A 22,410-nucleotide genomic window follows, 5' to 3' on the forward strand; every position below is an offset into this window, starting at 1 on the left:
CACTTTTTAAAATGTCTAATCATTTTGTTTAATCCCGCACCTTTTAACAGTGCCGTACAACAGAATTTCACACATACAAACTCTAGTGTGATCGCAGCATATTCCATACAAAGTATAATGCTGATTGGTTAGCTCTAGTCACATGACTCGCATTCTGAAAAGTTGAGATTGCGCCTGGAAAAGCATGTTGCACCAAATTTGCACATGCAAGTCGCACGCCTCCACTGGAAATAACATACTGGCTTGTATGCCAGTAATGTGATGTGTGAACGGCCCCTTACTCACCCTCAGGCAATACAATAAGCTGGTGACTTTATTCAGTGGAACATAAACAGGGTGTCCCGCAGGGTCTTAAACTTTAAAAACTAAAAGGCCTTAAAAAGTCTTCAATTCACTAAAACATTGTGTCGCAGGTGTTAAATCATTTTAAACAGGTCTTAATTTTGCTGTGTCCGAGTAAAGCTACTCAATCGGACCAACATCCTCCCAATGACCAACAAAACATCTCAATTGAATCTTTTTTTTTATAGAGATACAATTGACGACAGCTGTTTTAACATCTTTACAGCAAGACCCCCAAATTAAATTCCCTAATCAGGGAAAGAAAATGAAAAATTATTACACGGTTACTCATGATAAGACCGGGCTATTAGAAAAAGTCTGATTAAAGAAGACGTTAAGACATTAAGGATGGTTTTTGGTGATTCATAAAATGAAAGTCAGTGGCTATCGGCACTTATGAGACTTAAAAATCTATAAATAAAAATGAAATTAACACCTATTGGTCTTACGAAGACTCTTAAGCCGCTTTTCCACTGCTAGTGCGGGAGCTGCGTGGAGTTCCGATCATCTCCGTATGTGGAAAATTCGGATTTGATTTGTGCTGTGGAAACGTTGAAATATTTGAGCTCCTGCGACTAGACCGTATGCGACTGATCAAATGGATGTGATGTATTCCAGTGTTGTCCAGGCAGCTCGCGAGCTGAGAAATAGTAGTTTTTCTGTTATTTATCTAAGAAAAGTCTATAACAAAAAAAACATTTTTATTCATAAATGAGTAATAACAAATATTAGTTGTCTTTTATGTTGGGGAATAAAGGCTCTTGCTTTTTCACTCCTTTATTTCGGACACTATGAGAACAGCTCATCTCCCATGGTGCAAGACACAATTAAAAATTCTGTGTGACTGCCACAAGGAGGCGTATTCTGACAGTCGTGTGCAGTGGAAAGGCAGATTTTTGGTGCATTCACACCAGATGCGGATAAAGAGTCAAGCGCGAGTGATTTACATGTTAAGTCAATGCAAAGACGTGAATAGACATCCTGCGGAGTGATTTGCACAAATGAGGCGGTGCGAATGACGCGATTTGCACAAATAAAGTGTCGTGATTGAGCGTTTGACACGCTCAACGCGTGATTTGCAAGTTGAAATGGATTCAAGTTGGAAAATCTGAACTTTAGCGGAGATTCGAGTCGCGTTATTCAATCAGGAGCTTGCTGTAGTATGGGCGTAATCATGACGTAGCGCCTGTTGTTGGCTAAAGTCTAGATCAGATACGCGGCCAGCCAAAGGTGGGATATACACATCAATACGGCAGCATTTTTATGACACCGTATAACAGTAATTCATATTTTTACAGTACTGTGACAGTTGGGTTTAGGGTTTGGGTAGGGTTAGGCGTTAAAAAAATACAATTTATTGGGTAACTGAATAGGTTAAATAATACTCGCTACAACTACTGTTTTTACGTTACTGTGATGTTTGGGTTTAAAGTAAGGGTAGACGTTAATAAAATACAATAAATGGGAAATTTAATAAACAGTATAAATAATTCTCGTTAACTTCCAGCCACAACCTGATCTGATCTAGCAACAACCCTGCTGTTGGGTCCCGAGGGAAATCCTCCTGCTGACAGTGGACAAAACCTCATCAAACTGGGCTCGGCTCAGTCGGAAGCACCGCTGAAAGCCTCGATCATCCAGGTATAGTTTCTGGAAGAGTTGATGAACTCACCAGGCAGGGTGCACCTCTGAAAGAATCTAGTGGACTCAGACATGGCGCCGAATGAGTCTACGCTGTTTATTAAAGGTGCAGTAGGTGATTGTCTTCAGAAGCATTTTTTGTTGTGCTGGTTGAAAGTCTCTTCACATTTCATTAGTAATGATTTAAGTAAATGATCTAAATGTATTTATATGTATTTTTATATTTTGGGTAAGGCATAAAACTAAATAATGTTCATCCAATTAAATAGAGTCGGACCGTCATCTCTCATAATTCCCATAAGTAGCCCAATCTGTCTGTCAGCAAATGCAGATTTAAACAACTGCACAGCCGTTAGTACGCATCTCTGCCGACCGCCGCGCGTTCACGAGAGAGAGCATGTGCGCGATAGGTAAAAACCTGCTAAATTTAAACTTTTTAATAACCTGAATCAATATTGGAGTTACCTTTGCTCGGTGAAGAAAGGATGACACAATGGGTGAAGGATTTCTCTTAGACAGGTAATGTTCTGTTTTAAAACTGTTTTAGCTTCACGCAAAGCTGACGTTAGATGTTGTTGCTACAAATGGGTTATTTCTTCACAGAAGTGTTGTTCAGCCACTAAAATCTTCCAGTGAAAGATTGATAAGACTTTTCAGTTTTAAAAGGGACCTTTTACAGCATCGATAATGTAGATTTTAATTAGTTTAACACCAAAACACAAGTAAATAGCGCTATTCTGCCTAGTCTCCTATATTGTTTACCATGCAACTGTAAATATTCGCTCTGAAATAGCATGTCAGTTTGGCTTGCTCGCCGCCGGACAAGCACTAGTCGCTTTTAACACATGAGAGACGGTTCTTTTGCTGTGCTCGTGTTTAAGGAGGCGTGGCTCTAGACGGCAGGGGAGGGACTGTGATTCAGCTGTTAGCATTGTGGAAGATCACCTACAGCACCTTTAACCTTTCTAAAACACATAAAGAACAGCTACTCTCTAAATATGTTAACCATGTTAACCATGTGAACCGAGTCTGTTGTGATGTGAATTTCACGCTTGAATGAAGATAATTTATGCATCACCTGGACTTGGCCATTGCACAGAAGAGATGTCAAATGGAAGTGGGGAAAGTGGGTTTCTCCACTTTCCAGATCATTTTAGGTTGCCCTCGTCGCCCTGAATGGTGTTCTTGATTTAAAGAAGCATGGTGGTGAGCCACTGGTCCAAGCAAGAGATAGAGTCAAACTCCTTCACTTGAATGATCAATTATATAGAGCAGTGGTTCTCAAACTTTTTTCATAAAGTAGCACCTCAGAAAGAAATTGTCTCTCCAAGTACCACCATATTGAGCAGTATTGAAATACAGTAGTGTTGTCGGCCTGATGAAGCAGCTACAGCACAGTTAAAAAAACAAGGCAGATTCATTCCTATTATTAAAAATATTTATTATTGTCAGCCACTTTAAACATTAGTTTAAAGTGGTTAAATATAGTTAAAGTTAAATATATTTATATGTAAAAAAAATAATAAAAAATAAAAACAAAACGTCAATGTTTATATTAAAATATGCTTTTAAAGTTAAAATTGAATGGTTACTGTTTTTAAAAAGTAAAAAAAAAGAAGAAAAAAAAAACTTCTGTACTTAAATGTCAAGTATTAACATATAGTAGCCAATTCATCAACACCTTCAAATGTTGCCTGGACCTTAGAAATAGGCTATTTGTCATCATATTTATATATAAATCTCCACATACCACTAGATGGAAGCCCGCGTACTATTAGTAGTACATGTACCACAGTTTGAGAACCACTGATATAGAGTATACAGATAGTGGCATAGGCAAATAGAAACCCTGCCCATGGCATGAATCTGCATGTATTGGGAAGTGAATTTCACTCACGAATTAAGCAAATTTAATACGAGAATGAAGCGAGCAAACTCAAAATGTAGCGTAATTTATTCGCCTATCATCTGGTGTGAACACCGCATTAAGGTGCCAATAGCAGCTGAATAGTTTTTATGAATCACCAAGGACCAGTTTCAGAAAATCCCTCTGTTGTTGTTCTACTGAAAAAGAAAAAAGTCACTAACATCTGTGACCTGAGGGCAAATGCACAACTTTCTTCAAAGTTGGGGTTACCTGTCCCTTTAAGACAATTTTAAAATATATATCACTACATTTTCTGACTAATATAATATTAGTAGGCTAATAATTTTAAATGATACTATTATTAGACTAATAATATTTTCTTGACAAATCATAAAAATAATAATTCACAATATAATGATATATTAATAAATGAAATAAATATGCGTTTAAGAAAACAGCCCAAAATTAAAATGTCATTAAAGAAAACTGCATATTTCCATGGTGTTTGACACAATTAGGACATGTTTCCATAGGTTTAAATCCTACTTTCAAAACTAACAGTGGAAAGCTTAAATAATAACATCTACACTGATTAAATTAAACATGGATGACATCTGCATTTTGAGACCTGCATGCCGTACAGACAAAGCAGACTACGAAAAAACTGTTCAAATAAAATTAACGAAGTCTAAATATTAATAATAATAATATTATTAGTAACACAAAAAGAAATTCCTGCTGCACAGACTTTTAATGACATCTGTACAATTCATGCAGCTCTAGCACATCGCAATTCAGCGGCTGTTGCAAAAGAAACACGAGGAACATCTCAAATCCCCATTGAGTTTCCCTTGAAGCCGCGTTTCCAGAAATACCCAGGGAAACCGGAGCAGATCTTTTCGAACTGGAGTGCTAAATGTTTGATATGTGCTATATTATATAACTGGATATCAATGTAACAGTACAGGCTTAGAAGTATATTCTCTAGAAATGTTGCAGCAATGCTTTTTGACATACTGTTTTTGGGAAACCTGGACTTGGCCATTGCACAGAAGAGATGTGAAATGGAAGTGGGGAAGGAGGGCACCATGCAGTGGGTTTCCCCACCGTCCAGATCATTTTAGGTCACCCTCGTCGCCCTGAATGGTCTTCTTGATCCGGAGAAGCATGGTGGTGAGCCACTGGTCCAAGCGGGAGATAGAGTCAAACTCCTTCACCTGAAAGATCAATTATATAGAGTATACAGAATTATTAGACCCTGTTTATTTTTTTTCCCCACTTTCGTTTCAACAGAGAAATTTTTTTTGACACATTTCTAAACATAATAGTTTTATTAAACTAATTCCTATTATCTGATTTATTTTATCTTTATTTCTTCTATTCAGCTTAAAGTGACATTTTAAGGCTTAACCAAGTTAATTAGGCAAGTTAGGGCAAATCACTGTATAATGATACAATGTACATGTACTGTGATCGTGGCAAAGATAAAAGAAATCAGAAATGAGTTATTAAAACTATTATATTTAGAAATGTGTTAAAAAAAATCTTATTTTCTCTTAAACAGAATTTGGGGGAAAAATATAGGAGGGCTAATAATTCAGGAGGGCTAATCGTAATATAACTTCCATCTCACGCTGAGCTTAAGGATACAATGGAAAGAGGGTGACAAATCTTACCGCTTCTGTGAAAGCCTCTGCATTTTGCTCCTCGTGAGCCTCTAGAAGTTTCTGTGAGGACAAATCTCTTATAAATACACATCACTTAACATTAATGAAAGTTAAGCAGTGGTAATGGCTAATTGTGATTATTCAATCACTGTTTATTTGTGATTATTTAATCAAACGATTCCAGCAATTTCTTTTTTAGCCACAAGGGGAAAGATAAATCAACATACATTGCAAAAAACTAATTTCTTGCTTAAGAGCTTTTATTTTGTTTCTAGCCCAAATATTTAAAAATTCCAAAATCAAGAAGCATTTTCTAGACTAGTAAAGTATTGTTTTGTTTTCAGAAATTAAAATTAAGTGAGTTTTCCTTAAAACAAGTAAAATAATTTGTCAGAAGGGAAAAAAAAAAAAAAAAAATATATATATATATATATATATATATATATATATATATATATATATATATATATATATATATATATATATATGTATGTATATATATATATATATATATATATATATATATATAAAAAAAAAATATATATATATATATATATATATATATATATATATATATATATATATATATATATATATATATATATATAAATATATATATATATATATATATATATATATATATTTTTTTTTTACCCTTCTGACAAATTATTTTACTTGTTTTAAGGAAAACTCACTTAATTTTAATTTCTGAAAACAAAACAATACTTTACTAGTCTAGAAAATGCTTCTTGATTTTGGAATTTTTAAATATTTAGGTTCATGTTCTGTTCAAAAAACTTAAAATCCATTTCAAAAATTAATTTTCATTGCCATTAAATACAGTTGTCATACACATAAATGGCCAAAATGCATCAAAAGTGTCCTATGTTTGGTTGAACAAACTCGACTATCACAAACCTTCAGCAGTTTGCATTCTCTTGAGTCTGAGAAGGCTGGAAACATCTCCTCGTACTTTCCAATGGCGAGCTGCAACAAAGAAATGCCATGAATGATCTATGTTTGTTCTCCATATTAATCTCTGCATCCTGAAGTGCAGATTGAGAACTGACCTTAGCGTTCAACTCGTCTACAATGAAGTGACACAAGGAAGCTTTGAAGAAATACTCTTTGGCGCTGTATTTCAGAAGGGGATTGTCCATGGTGTTGCTTCCAACCTGTTTACACACACACACACACATACATACAGGCACCGCTGAGTGATGTTTACAATAATGTGTTTTTGTCTTAAAACAAAGTTGTTATAAACAGTCATCATCCAAACTGGCATTTCTACCAGGGTCCACAATATATAGTTTCAGCATCGATATCGCAACTTGTGAATCTGCAATAATCACAATGCAGAATATGAAATGTGAAACAAGAAATGATAAAGTTTGCCACTTTAATAATTGGGTTTTATCTTCTACGATAAAGATTATAGTGCTATTTTACATTTGAATATTGAGTTTCTGACTTTGTTCAATTGTTTTGATCTGTGCTTTATTTTATGTATAAATATTTATAATTGTGAACATTTTATGCAGATGCATTTGCCTAAAAAAAATCTTTCCAATCAATTTGTAAAATTCGAAGTCATTAAATTCTATTTTCATATTACAATATATCCGGTTGCAATCAGAATTATTAGCCCCTCTTTGATTTTTTTTTTCCTTTTTTAAATATCTTCCAAATGATGTTTAACAGAGCAGGGAAATTTCCACAGTATGTCTGATAATATTTTTTCTTCTAGAGAAAGTCTTATTTGTTTTATTTCGGCTAGAATGAAACCAGTTTTTAATTTTTTTATAAACATTTTAAGATTAAAATTATTAGCCTCTTTAAGCTATATTTTTTTAGAAGTGTCTTGAAAAATATCTAGTAAAATATTATTTACTGTCATCATGGCAAAGATAAAATAAATCAGTCAGAATTATTAGCTCCTCTGAATTATTAGCGCCACTGTTCATTTTTTCCCCTAATTTCTGTTTAGTGGAGGGAAGATTGTTTCTGCACATTTCTAAGCATAATAGTTTTAAAAACTTTTTTTATAATAACTGATTATTTTATCTTTGACATGATGCTGTAAATAATATTTTACTTTATATATTTCAAGACACTTCTTTGCAGCTTAAAGTGACATTTAAAGGCTTAACTAGGTTAACTAGGCAGGTTAGGGCAAATAGGGAAGTTATTGTGTATTGATGGTTTGTTCTGTAGATTGTCGAAAAAAAAAAAATAGCTTAAAGGGGCTAATAATTTTGTCCTAAAAATGGGTTTTAAAAAAAATCAACTATATATATATATATATATATATATATATATATATATATATATATATATATATATATATATATATATATATATATATATATATATATACAGACTTCAACATTCAAGATTGCAGCAAATACTTTAAATGTTACCCTGTATTAATGACAGAACAAGATTGTTACCAATCACTTAATATAAGGAATTGTTTAATTTTATATTTGCATTGTTAATGTAGTTTAAAATAAACCACAAATTTATAAAGTATTGGTAATAAATAACATACAGTCAAAAACAAACATTTTGCCCTTCAATAAAATTTTAATAAAAATAATAATAATAATATATTTAGTCAATATTATTGGCTGTTATATATACTGTCTGTTCTAATGGCATTGAAGTAATTCGTTTTTATAAATCATTCATTAAAATTATTGTTTAATAATATGTTGGAAAACAATCTCTCCTTTAAACAGCACTTAGGAAATATTGGGCAAAATTATCATAGGAGAGCTAACGATTTTATCTGTACATCTAGTGTGAAATGGCAATGGGAGGAAAGAATAAAAGAAATTTAAAATATTTCATATTTTAGCAACTAAATGTTGACCTAAACTATACTTGATTGCTGAAATATTATTCAATGTTTTTTTTTTTACTAATGCAATACTGTACAAGACGTATATTATTTATTACAAAATCAGTTTGTTAAAGAACTGTTTTTAAATATTGAATAACTGAATGTACAAACCAAAACTAAATATTTTGATGGTCCAGTAACTCCGTTTAGTGTAAATGTAGTGTAACTTTTTCTCTGCGTGCAATTATTTTTATATTTGTTTGACTGTAGACTGTGATGTCAAATTAACAATACTAGCAACCGCAGGAGAGCGAGTAACTCTGGAAGAATCTGCCACAGATGCTTTACCTGCTCATAAATCTCTATTGCTTTCTGGTACTGCTCTAACTGAGCGCTGTATGAAGCCACCTTTAGCAGACACTTGTTTGCAGAGCTGTAAATGAAGCAAACACCACATCAAGGCTTAAACTAACATTCAAAATGCCACAATTGACCTTAGAGACAAAGTGGTTATACATGGAGACAAAAAAGCTTGATATTATGTCTTCTGTAATGCAGGCTTACCTGTTTGATTCCTCTCCTTTATAATAGTCAGCGGCTTGTTCATAATGTGCAATCGCCTTTGGACAAGGAGAAATAGATATTTGTCAGATTATTATATGTTTAACATTGAGTGATGTCTACGTAAAAGACTGTAAAAGGAACATCATGCGATTTATAAAAAATGCATTATGTATTATTGTACGTATTATTGTAAGTAGTTATGGTGTATCATTATTAATAGTAATCATTTATTACTAATTATTAACTAAAGCAATATTATTGGTAGCACTGATTATTGGGTTTCCTCCAGGTGCTCCGGTTTCCCCCACAGTCCAAAGACATGCGCTATAGGGGAATTGAACAAACTAAATTGGCTGTAGTGTATGTGTGTGAATGAGTGTGCATGGATGTTTCCCAGTACTGGGTTGCAGCTGGAAGTAGAGGTCTGCATTTATTTCATGCATATATTTCCGAATCAAACACAGTAACGGAGAAATTTATGAAATTGAAAGAATAACTTCTTGCCTCAGACTCCAGATGAATATATTTGAAGCAATATGGAACCCAATTCTAACAATTATATATGAATAACTTTAAATGAACAACATAGATTTAATTAACAGCTACATTACATATACTTAAGTATATGAAACATCTCCCAATTGCCTCCACCCCCCCCCCTTTCTTATATTTATTTATGTTAATATATATATATATATATATATACACACACACACACACACACATATATATATATATATATATATATATATATATATATATATATATACATATATATATATATATATATATATATATATATATATATATATATATATACATATATATATATACATATATATATATATATATATATATATATATATATATATATATATATATATATATATATATATATATAAATAAATATATATATATATTAACATAAATAAATATACACACACACAACTTCAACCCATATTTATTGTTTTAAAATAAAACTATGCAAATGTCCCTTTTTCCTTTCTCCCTAATCTTTTAAGTATCTATCTGTATCCTTACTGACTATTTCTGATGCATCTCTGATTTTATGTTGTGTTCTAATTAAAAAAAAAACAAACAAAAAAAAAAACAACAACACTGTAACGGTTGGTAACTCTGGTGTAATTAAATAAAATATATATTAAGAAAAAAGTGAAGATGTCGTGTTTTGGCTGTGTTTAAATCAACGCTTCCTGTGTTGTCATTTTCTTGTTATATTGCACTTACAAGTGACAATTTTCTGTAAACCAATAGCATTCAGCAGTGAGTCTAGCTCCACCCCTTTGGTAACATACTGTTGTGCTAAATACCCTTAGGAAAGGATACCAAAAGGTGGTACAGTACTGTTTATTATTTTACTACCACTGACAGAGGAAATGAAAATAAGTGCATACTGTACTTCCCCCAACATTACCACTCAGTGGGAATGAACCATAAGAGTTTCAGTACCTTCTCGATGTCCACCAGCTCTGACTCATAAACCTCAGCGATTGTGATGTGATGCTTTGCTGCGATGGTGAATCTTCCCTGAAGACAGAACAGAGGAGAAAAAACTGAATATCAATGAAATAATTCATTCAGCATATATCAAGCTTTTCAACTGTGTTAAAGGAGACCTATTATGCCCCATTTTACAAGATTCAAAATAAGTCTCTGATGTCCCTAGAGCAGGGGTGGCCAACCCTGTTCCTGGAGAGCCACCTTCCTGCAGATTTCAGTTGCAACCCATATCAAACACACCTGACTGTTATTATCACGTGGTGTTCAGGTCCTAATTAATTGGTTCAGGTGTGTTTGATATGGGTAGCAACTGAAATCTGCAGGAAGGTGGCTCTCCAGGAACAGGGTTGACCACCCCTGCCCTAGAGTGTGTATGTGAAGTTTCAACTCAAAATAAGCCCTGATTTTGTTTTCTTTTAACTCAGCCTCTTTTAAGCTTTGATCCTAATTGAGTAATTTTGGTGACTGTCACTTTAAATTCAGATGAGATTGTGCTCTTTTCAAAAGAGGGCGGAGCTACAAATGCTCCTGTTTCAGCTCAATGGCAGATTCAAAAACAAGACTAACATCTTATGCTAATGAGGGAGAGATGATCACTAATGGGCCTGGCTTTCCCGCTCTGATGACACTTACAAAGGGAGAATGTTAAAGTGTTTCTGCAGACTGTTTTTATCAAAATTAATATATTTTTAAAATTAGAAGCTGTTTATATTCGTAGACTGTTGCCACACAACTGCGTTTAAACCCCTTATTAAAGTGAATTCTGAATAATAGGTCAACTTTAACATCTCCAAGCTTTGTTGGTCCTAAATTGGACACAGATTCTGGGCTTCCTTTAGAGACTAGATTTTGGAATAGGGACTAGATGATTAACTGTCCTATTACAGTTACTGGGGGAGTTTAGCTGGTGTGTAGCCGTTTAAAATGTTCACAGATCAAACACAGTACAGGAATAGAACAGCCTGGCTCAACATTATATGATTTTGACAGCTACAAAAACATCTTACCATGTCTGTGTAAATATCAATTGCTGCGTTTAAGCACTTGATAGCCTCTAATCGCAAGCATTAAAGAGAAGGAGGAGGAAGAGTTAGACAGTCAGATAAATAAAACTGAAATTAAACAATTGAGTGGATTCTAAGCAGTCAATATTAATAATAACAATAATAATAATAATAATAATAATAATAATAATAATAATAATAATAATAATAATAGACTTCTAACAGCCCAAAGGTTTGGGATCAGTTCATAAAAAAATGATGATTAAATTAAGTAAGTAATTTAATGTACTTAAGTACATTAAGTAATAGTCAAGAAAAATTAAAACCTATATTTTACCCATAAACTGTTTCCATAACTGTTTTTGCATAACATATCTGTAAGTGGCTAATGGCATAATTTTGACACCTTGACACAAATAATTTAAAATATAAATATAAATTGTAATTTATTTAATTATAAAAATTGTATATAAATATACATATACAATAAATATATAATATAAAAATAGATTTGCAAAAACATTATTAATATTATCCTAAAATAATACTTATAATAACATAAAACATTGGCTAAAATGAAGAGGATTTCAAATAAAAATATAAAAAAGAAATAATTTAAAATATACATTTGAGTTGTAACATTTAACTAAATGTAAAAATTAAATATACAAATAAAATAAATATATAATATGAAATATAATATGAAAATAATTATGCTAAAAGGTTATTTATGATCATACTATAATAATACTAATAATAACAAAATATTGGCTAAAATAAAGATGAAATCAAATAAAAATACCAAAAAAATGTAAATACATTTATTAAAATATAAAAATTAAATATTATAAATAACATAAAATATTGGCTAAAATGAAGGGGATATGAAATAAAAACAATATAAAATAAAAAAGTATCATTTAAAAATAAAAATTTTATTGTAACATTTATTTAAATATAAAAAATAAATATAAATATAGAAAATGCATATATAATATGGAATATAATAAGGAATATAAAAATGTATTTATAATCATACTATAATAATACTAATAATAACAACATAAAATATTGGCTGAAGTAAAGAGTATATTAAATAAAATATTAAATAAAAAAATTATTATTTAAAATATAAATTTAAATTGCAACATTTATTTAAATATGAAATTTGTATATAAATATACATATAAATTAAATATTTAATATGAAATATAATAAGAAAATAGATTTGCTAAAAAATTATTTATGATCATACTAAAATAATACTAATAATAACATAAAACTTTGGCTAAAACTAAAATGATATCAAATAAAAATATAAAATAAAATACATTATTTAAAATATAAATTTAAATTGTAATTTATTTATTTTGAATTTGAATAATTTAATATACATATACATATCAAATAAATATATAATATAAAAATAGATTTGCAAAAAAAAGTATGATCATACTAAAACAATACTAATAATAATAATAATAACATAAAATATTGCCTAAAATAATGAGGATATCAAATAAAAAAATATATAAAATAAAATAAGAAATATTTAAAAATACTAATTCAAATTACAACATTTAAATATAAAAAATATACACATATAAAAATAAATATGAAATTAAATATAGTATAAAAATAGATAAATAGCTAAAACTAATTAATTATTATGAAATGCAGTCAGGCATCATATATTCATCATCATTATCTGCTCTTTCGGAAAAAAACAGCTTTGTGATACATTAACGAAGCTGAGAGTAATAATCTTAGTCTTCACCTTGTGGATCTGCTTTCTTGAAGGCGTTTCCAGCATCAACGTAGCTGGTGGCAGAATCGTGTTTATTCTGAAGCTGCATATGAATTCTGGCTGCCTGACAGAAAGCATTGCCTGCAGCTGGGAAACAACACACAAACATCCTCAGTATTAAGCACATATCATAATACATCCTTTCAAATAAAGATGGGTTTTACTTAAAAAAAAAAAAAAAAATACAAATGATTTTAAATGATTAATGATTGTAATTATATTTACAATATTGTATGAAAATGGATCAAATGAAGAATGGTGACCATTTAGTCAATTGAATGTATGTTGGCTACTACTGAACTACTTTAAAGGGACAGTACACACAAAAATGTGACCCTAGACCACTGTTTCTTAACCTTGTTCCTGGGGGCACACCAACAGATCTCCCTTATCTGACCCATAAACTTCATGTTTTGGAGTATCTTCTTATGTTCTAGTCAGTTGATTTAGGTGTGTTTGATTATGAAGAGGATGAAAAACACTGCCCTAGATCACAAAACTAGTCTTAAAGGGATGGTTCACTCAAAGGTGAAAATGTACTCTATGGGTTGTATTTTGTTGATCAAAGCGCAAAGTCTAAAGTACATGGCGCAAAAGCATTAAAAGTATGTTCGAATCCACTTTTGCTATTTTATGGAGGGGAAAATACACTCTGTGCCATGGTGCATGGTTTAACAGGGTTATTCTTATTCTCTTAATGAGTTATGGGTGTGTTTTGAGCTAAACGTATATTAAACCAATCAGAGTCTCATCTCTCATTCCCTTTACGAGTCAGTTGCATCGGCCCATGGCACATTGGTATTTACATGGTGGACTTTGGAAGTGAAAAAACTGAACGCTTCACTTGACAGAAAACAGTTAAACAGACCATCTGCAGCACAAGGATAAAGAACGAGCCTCTTCCATTCAGCCTCTTTACTTTTACTCCTTACTTTACTGCTTTACTCTAGTGGAGTAAGAAAATGGCGTTGTGTTATATCCAAACACACGATCTATTCTTATGCCCCTAATAGTGATGCATAAGTCTTCAAAACCTGACAGGTAGACAAATCTAAACTTGTTTTTATTAAAATAAATATAAATATGCGTAGAAGAAATTTAGGCTGAGCAATTGATCAAAAAGTAATCAAAATTCAGAACCATTCAGAACCTATTATCAGGCATTCAGAACCTATTATCGATCAAGTTTTTCCAGGTCGTTTTTTTTTTTATTAATTTCCCAACAGTGTGTGGAGTCACGTGACCCTGCTTTGTTTTTTTACTTCTGCGTCAAACACACATGTGGTCCGGCACAGCCTTTGCGCAGTCGCATACCCCTCATTGTGGCTGACGCTCACAGTAAAGTTATTTATTTTAACTTTTTTTTTTTTTAAGAAAAAAGTGACTGTAATTTCAGTTTTTCAATGTTGATGTTTAATAAATTATCACAGATGGTAGATAGTGTGTGTTTCCTTCAATTATTTTAAAATCAAGTAATGCACCCTTCATTCAAAAATCTCTCCTTTGTTATAGTATAAAGCACATTTACTGAATAAAATAAAAACTGTGAGGGCAAAAAAAAATAAATCAATTAAATAATTGTTCATTAATTTATAATCGAGTTAAGCAATGTGTAAGCTTTTAGACTTGCATAGGTGCATAACTAACCGATCTGCGCTGGACTTTAGACCTGCTTTTAGTTGGTCAATAGCGCAGTCTATTTCAGTTCCTCCAAATAGCAACACGCCAACAATGCACCTTAACACACCTCATTTTTAGACCAGCACACCCATGCCATTTAAACAATGTTACGCAAAATGTGAAAAACACAGTTGCGTTGGTCTGAAAATATCAACAAATCGCGCCATACACCTCTTGCGCCGGTGTATGAAAGGGCCCATTAATTTCTGTCCCTCAAGTGGTTACAAAAGTGTTTGCCTTTCTGTCTTTTGTTACATGCTCAAGAAGATATTTTGAGGAAAGCTGAAAACCTGTAAACCTTGACTGTCATAGTAAAAAATGCAAATACTATGAAAGTCAATGGTTACAGGTTTTCAGCTTTTTTTCTTAAGCATTTAACAAAAGAAAGGAAGGCAAACCATTTTGAAACCACTTGAGGGAGCGTAAATAGTAAGTCAATTTTTATTTTTGGGTGAACTATCACGTTAAGTTGCATGGGTACATTTGGAGGAAGTCAACTTAAATCATCAAAATTTGTTAACTTTGTTAATAAATAATTTATAATATGCCAAAAATCATTTGAATATTAGGTGAATATAATGTTCCACAAAGACATTTTGTCAATTTTTATTTTAATTATTGACTTTAAAGATGATTTTCATAATATTGAGATTTTTCGGAACCCTCAGATTTCCAAATAGCTGTTTTTCAGCCAAAAATGTTTCTCATCAACAATGGAAAGCTTTCAGATGATGTATAAATCAAAAATTGTTTTATTTATTGTTTTAATTACCCTCATGGCTTTGTGATCCTGGGTCATGTATGAAAATTTGCTTTCAATTTTGCTGCTGCTAATAAAAATATGAATGAATTACCAATAACCTTTTCAGCTAAAAATCTTCTTCAGTGCAGGGCTCAACAATAAGGACTGCCCGGTGGCCCAGGGCCAGCGTGAGAGACGCTTGGGACAGTAGACAGGATCATTACTGGCCCGATTAGGACAATGCTGCCTTGTCACTAACATTTAATTTGTTTGCGACTATTTCAATTATGTGCATTTTAAGTTTGTGCTTTTAAGGTGTTAAACACTTCCTTCTCAATGAAGTCATAAACACCATATTGCTTTCCGGTTCCGCTTATCTGATTTGATGTTTTGAACATGCTATTTTTTTCCACAACCTGGGAACAACCAGTACAGAGAAGAAACAGCAACATGGCGGCAACATCAAATTATAAGGCTAAAAGAAAATGCCTGTTTCTAATGTCTTGGAAGAAGAAATTTACGTGGGAACAAGGCGACAAAAAAAATGAAGTGATGTTTTGCACTGTTTGCCCACAGTCAGCCCACCTTTTGTTAAATAATTTCGAACCGCAATAGAATACCTTCACATTTTTCATACAGCTCTTTTTGTTTGCATAACACTTTTATTAATGTTTTTTTTTTAAGTTTTGAAATTCTAGATTCACAGACTTTATTTTTGACACATTATTTAAAATATGCAGCTGAAAAATAGCTATTAACTTTTTTTTTTTTTGGTGGGGCCAGTAAAAATGTTGGCAGGGCAAGTAAAAATCTAAACCACTGGCCCGATCAGACCAGTAGAAAAAATCCATAGCGTTGAACCCTGCAGTGTCTTACTGAAAAAAAAACATCACTTACATATCAGATGGCTTGAGGGGGTGTAAATTAAAAGCAAATTTCCATATTTGGTGAACTGTCCCTTTAAGCATTATATAATACAACAATGCATGCTAACATGAAAAAAAAGCCACATACCACTCCAGTTCTTGGCCATTTTGAACATGTTGGCGGCTCTGGCGTACATCTCACAAGCCTCCTCCACTTTGTGATTTCCTCTGAAAGAAGTGAAACTATTCAGCTCTAAATTTTCTCGATTTCATTATTTTAATGCTCAAAACTACAAGCTTTAAATTAACTGTAAATGTTACTATTTATTTAATGGGTGAAGTCAGAAATGCATGGCTAGTAATAAACAGAAAGGCCTAGAAAACTTTTGTTCAGGTGGGAATTTTCAATTGGGTCAGTTCATATCATATTAATCAAACCCATTTGAATTAAATCCATTTCACAACATACTAGGTCAGAGCTTATTTACTAAAAATAACCAAACATGTCCTCAAATGTTTGAAGCATCTGTATGGAATCTCACTGTATACACTGGACTCCAAGTATAATAAAACACGACGTTTACTACGTAGGTGACGGCACAGTGGCACAGTGGTTAGCACTGTCACCATACAACAAGAAGGCTGGTTCGAGTCCCAGCCGGGTCAGTTGGCATTTCTGTGTGGAGTTTGCATGTTCTCCCCGTGTTGGCGTGGGTTTCCTCCAGGTGCTTCGGTTTCCCCCACAGTCCAAACACATGCAGGATGGGTGAATTGAATAAGCTAAATTGGCCATAGTGTATGAGTGTGTATGGGTGTTTCCTTTAAACTACATTAAATGTTCACATTGCTGTATTACACTTCAAGTAAATATGCTAATTTTGTTTGATTTCTTAGTGAATCTTTTACCAGGTAACTGCTTTATATCTACAAATAGGTGTTTTAAAATTATTTATTCTAATTAAAATATTAATAATATCTTAGTATTGTTATGCTTTAGGTCAGGGGTCACCAATCTCGGTCCTGGAGGGCCAGTGTCCCTGCAGGATTTAACTCCAACTTGCCTCAACACACCTGCCTGGGTGTTTCAACTATACCTAGTAAGACCTTGATTAGCTTGTTCAGGTGTGTTTGATTAGGGTTAGAGCTAAAATCTCCAGGGCTGCGTCCGAAACCGCCTACTACTCAGTAGGTACTGCATTTGCGTCACTTTAATTCCATTCATGAATTCGCTCGCTGGGCATCATGGGATAGCGCAGCATGCATGGGATGCGCACTCCAGAATCTCGCTGGAAGTAGTAAGTCATCCGCATACTTCTCACATACTGTTTTTCGAATTCTATGAATTCAGACATACTACTCGCTACTCGGCTCACATACTGATTTTAGCGTACTATATGGAAGTATGCGGTTTCAGACGCAGCCCAGGACACCGGCCCTCCAGGAACAAGTTTGGTGACCACTGTTTTAGGTGAACAAATTTATCCATGTGGGTGGCACCGTGGCTCAGTGGTTAGAACTGTCGCCTCACAGAAAGAAGGTCTCTGGTTCGAGTCCTGGCTGGATCAGTTGGAGTTTCCGGTTTGCCCCACAGTCCAAAGATATGCGGTACAGGTGAACTGATTAACCTAAATTGGCCGTAGTGTATGTGTGTGAATGTATGGGTGTTTCCCAGTGCTGGGTTGCAGCTGGAATGGCATCGGCTGTGTAAAACATATGCTGAAAAAGTTGGTGGTTTATTCCGCTGTGGCGACCCCTGATGAATAAAGGGACTAAGCCAAAGAAAAATTTATTAATTAATTAACTACATAAACTGCAAATATTTTCAGGTAAAGTGTTCACTGTAATATTTCAAAATGAATGAATGAATATTATTGAGGAGAAAGTCTGAATGTGCAAATATACAACCAACTTAACCTCAATTTACAGCAGAATAATAGCAAATAATAAGTGATCATACTGCAAGATTGAAAACATGTTCAATGTGGTTTGAAGGACAGTGACAAATCATGAAGATATACAATTTCATTTAGTTAGTGCTGGTTTTAATATGTATTAATATGATTATCTAAATCTAATGAATATTTGTATGACAACAAAGCAATGTCAAATCCTTTACTGAACATGGTTGCAGTATATTTTGATATAACAATAGTAATATTAAAATTTTCATATGATTTATTAACGGTACAGTTTGTAAAGTACTATTTTCTGTATTTAGTAGATCTATTATTAGAGGGACTTGCTTTGTAAACCAAGCAAATGGGTCTAATTGGATTTGCATTGTAAACATTAAATAAAAGTTAAAAAGGTTTGATTTTTTATTTAATATATTAAATTTAATGATACCTAAAATCATTCTGCATAAATCTGCAGATCTTTTACAAAATTCTCTGCAGAAATGGCAAAAAATGTCTGCAGATTCTGTCTAGCCCTACTTAGAACCCCCAAATCACTGAGTCCGCCCCTGCTCTCCCTATTGTTTACCACACTAATTTGAATATTGGCTCTGAAATCTCCTTTAAGTATGACTTCAAAACAACATCAGCACTATTTAACTGACTATGAACAATGCAAACTTTGATAGTCATTGGCTGCTAATATGATTTCCATATTTAGAGTTTGCAAAGAATACTTTTCTGAAATTATATAAGTTGGTGGTTCATTCTGCTGTGGAGACCCTGGACTAAGGTGAAAAGAAAATGAATGAATAAATTAATATTATTAAGCAGAAAGTCTGCGAATATAAAATCAACTTTACCTCAATTTAAACTACATCAAATAATAAGTCATGCTGTACTTTATTATAGATTAAAAATGTGGTTTGAAGGACAGTGACAAATCAGGAAGATATTCCATTTTTAATTAGTTAGTGCTGGTTTTAATATGCATTAATATGATTATCTAAATCTAATGAATATTTGTATGACTACAAAGCAATGTCAAAATATTTACTGAACATGGTGGCAGTATATTTTGAGATATAACAATAGTAATATTAAAATATTCACATGATTTCACATGACAGTACAGTTTGTAAAATAATATTTTCTGTCTTTTAGTAGATCTAAATCTGCAGATATTTAAAAAAATTCTCTGTAGAAAATGGCAAAAAATGTCTGCAGATTCTGTCTAGCCCTACTTAGAACCCCCAAATCACTGAGTCCGCCCCTGCTCTCCCTATTGTTTACCACACTAATTTGAATATTGGCTCTGAAGTCTCCTTTAAGTATGACTTCAAAACAACATTAGCACTATTTAATTGACTGTAAACAATGTTGTACTTTGATAGTCATTGGCTGCTAATAGGATTTCCCTATTTAGAATTTGCAAAGAATAATCTTCTGAAATGATATAAGTTGGCGGTTCATTCTGCTGTGGCGACCCTGTACTAAGCTGAAAAGAAAATGAATAAATAAATATTAAGGAGAAAGTCTACATATATAAAATCAACTTTACCTCATTTTAAACTACATCAAATAATAAGTCATCCTGCATTTTATTATATAAGATTTAAAAAAAACATGTTAATTGCAGTTTAAAAGACAGTGACAAAGATATACAATTTTTAATTAGTTACTGCTGGTTTTAATATGTACAACTGATTATCTAAATATAATGGACATTTGTATGACTCGAATGCAATATCAGATTATTACTGAACATGATGGCAGTACCATGATATTGTGTTCGAGCATGATTATATATTAGTTTCCTATTTTCTTACAATTTTTTACCGACATAAAACAGCAAGAAATAAATGTAAATACCGCAGGCACTGCGCCACTAATGCGCAAAACACAAAACGCTTAATTTACTAACCAAATCATCAAACCACATAAATCAACTGGTCAATTTACATCACTACAATCATGCAAAACAAGAATCTTTTAAAAATCTGCAATTTATTATAATAAATAAGCCTGTTTTCTATCGATTGATGCGCAAAGCGGCCTGTCACAGCTTTGGTCTCCTGTACAATATAATTGCAATATATTTGTAGCTTTTATGCAGTTATATAATCAGTATTAACTGGTAAACCTAAAGCCAAAGCTCGACAACACGATTATATTAACAATATTGGTACAGGCTAACGTTAGCGGATACTGATCGGATAAACAAGAACGGAAGCATCCATTTAATCTTACCCAAACATTCCTCCTAAAAAAGAGCCGGAAGACTTCACTTTCTTGTCGGCTTCAGCCATGAGCTGAATAGCCTCCTTTTCTTTGCCGGAGTTGTCCATGGTTTCTGTGGATAAATGAATAGGTAAGTGGTAAATTATATTATGGTTTCTCCGCTCGCTTTTCTCGGTCTGTCACTATGGCAGCGGGGGATTACTGTCGTTGCGTTTATTAACCGTGGGCGTACGGGACGCTCCAGCGAGGAGTTATGGCATTTGTAGTCCTGCGACCGCCCTGAAACGAAGGGTTGAGTAGAAGTATAAACTACAACTCCCAAGCACATACTGAAAAGCGCGTTGCGTAATATCGCAATCGTTAAATTGACTAATATCTACTTAATTCTGTTATACATTTTATAAAGGTAAAGTTATATTGACAAACAATTTCATAATTAAAGGGATAGCTTATCCAACAATGAAAATGTACTCACTATTTAATCCAAACTTCTGTGAGATTCTTCTGTTGAACGCAAAATACAATTAGAAGAAAGCTTAAAACTGATAACCATTGACTTCCATTTGTTTTTCCTACTATGGAGGTCAATTGCTACCGGTTTACAACACTTTTCAAAAATATTTTGTGTCATGGTTTAATAAATTAAATAAATATATTTAACAATGTTTGAATATAAGCAAAGGAATAAATGACAGTATTGTCATTTTTTGGATGAACTATGCATGCCTTTAACACATTTTGTAGTCATTTTAGTCTTCAGTGTGTGTGTTTTTTTTTTTTTTTTTTTTGTAGTTCTAATAGATTTGTGGTTTAGGTTAGTATGTAAGGAAAAATATGGTAAACTTTTAACATATATATGCTTTCACCACAGTATTGATTACTGAGATCAGGAGCAATATAGAAAATATTATGAGGGAAAAACTGCGTAAAACATATGCTGGATAAGTTGGCGGTTCATTCCGCTGTGGAGACCCCGGATTAATAAAGGGACTAATCTACAAAGAAAATGAATGAAAAGAAAATGTCCATTTATTACTGAGCAGTAGATGGCATTACAGATCTAGTTCACTACAGCATTCAAGGACAGAATCATTAACACTGGATTACAGATGGCATAACTCATTAAACTAAATGTAATATTATAAACATCCAAAGAAAATGGGTATATAGAGGGGATAAAATGGGATATTTGTTCCCATATCTGCTCAACTAGTGATTTAAGCATGCCATTTTCACATTGCAATTGTCAAATTATTTGCATATTTTTGTTCTTTGATTACTATGATTGGTCTTATTTGTAAGTTTGTTTGAATAAAAGCGTCTACAAAATTGTATATTTTTGTAAATTTAGGTTTCAGTTGTAAATTTAGTTAATGGTCAAAGCTATTGTCCAGAAAATCCATATTGGTGCATACCTGATTATTATTTTTAAGAGGAAACCAGAAAAAAACACAAAGAACATTTTGGTGGCATGTATAACTGGAACAACATATGCTCACCGGCCACTTTATTAGGTAAACCTGTCCAGCTGCTCAGTAACGTACATTTCTAATCAGCCAATCACATGGCAGCAGCTCAATGCATTAAGGCATGTAGACATGGTCAAGCTGATCTGCTGCAGTTCAAGCTGAGCATCAGAATGGGGAAGAAAGGGGATTTAAGTGACTTTAAAGGTGACATGGTTGTTGGTGCCAGACGGGCTGGTCTGAGTATTTCAGAAACTGC

The 22,410-nt window shown here is 32.7% G+C and overlaps 1 protein-coding gene across 2 annotated transcripts; it reads right to left on the minus strand.

The window, feature by feature from the left end:
* Positions 1-2,198: 2,198 nt before the first annotated feature.
* Positions 2,199-20,903, minus strand: napbb (N-ethylmaleimide-sensitive factor attachment protein, beta b). Of its 2 annotated transcripts, NM_001080702.2 has the most exon segments (11): positions 4,583-5,067; positions 5,527-5,577; positions 6,436-6,504; positions 6,588-6,692; positions 8,714-8,798; positions 8,930-8,985; positions 10,400-10,477; positions 11,458-11,504; positions 13,232-13,348; positions 16,698-16,777; positions 20,695-20,903. In NM_001080702.2, coding segments are annotated over 11 exon segments (888 nt in total). In that variant the 5' UTR covers positions 20,793-20,903; the 3' UTR covers positions 4,583-4,965.
* Between the last annotated feature and the right edge of the window lie 1,507 nt (positions 20,904-22,410).

This window comes from Danio rerio, chromosome 20, assembly GCF_049306965.1.
Source record: "Danio rerio strain Tuebingen ecotype United States chromosome 20, GRCz12tu, whole genome shotgun sequence".
In the NCBI taxonomy this organism is placed as follows: Eukaryota; Metazoa; Chordata; class Actinopteri; order Cypriniformes; family Danionidae; genus Danio; species Danio rerio.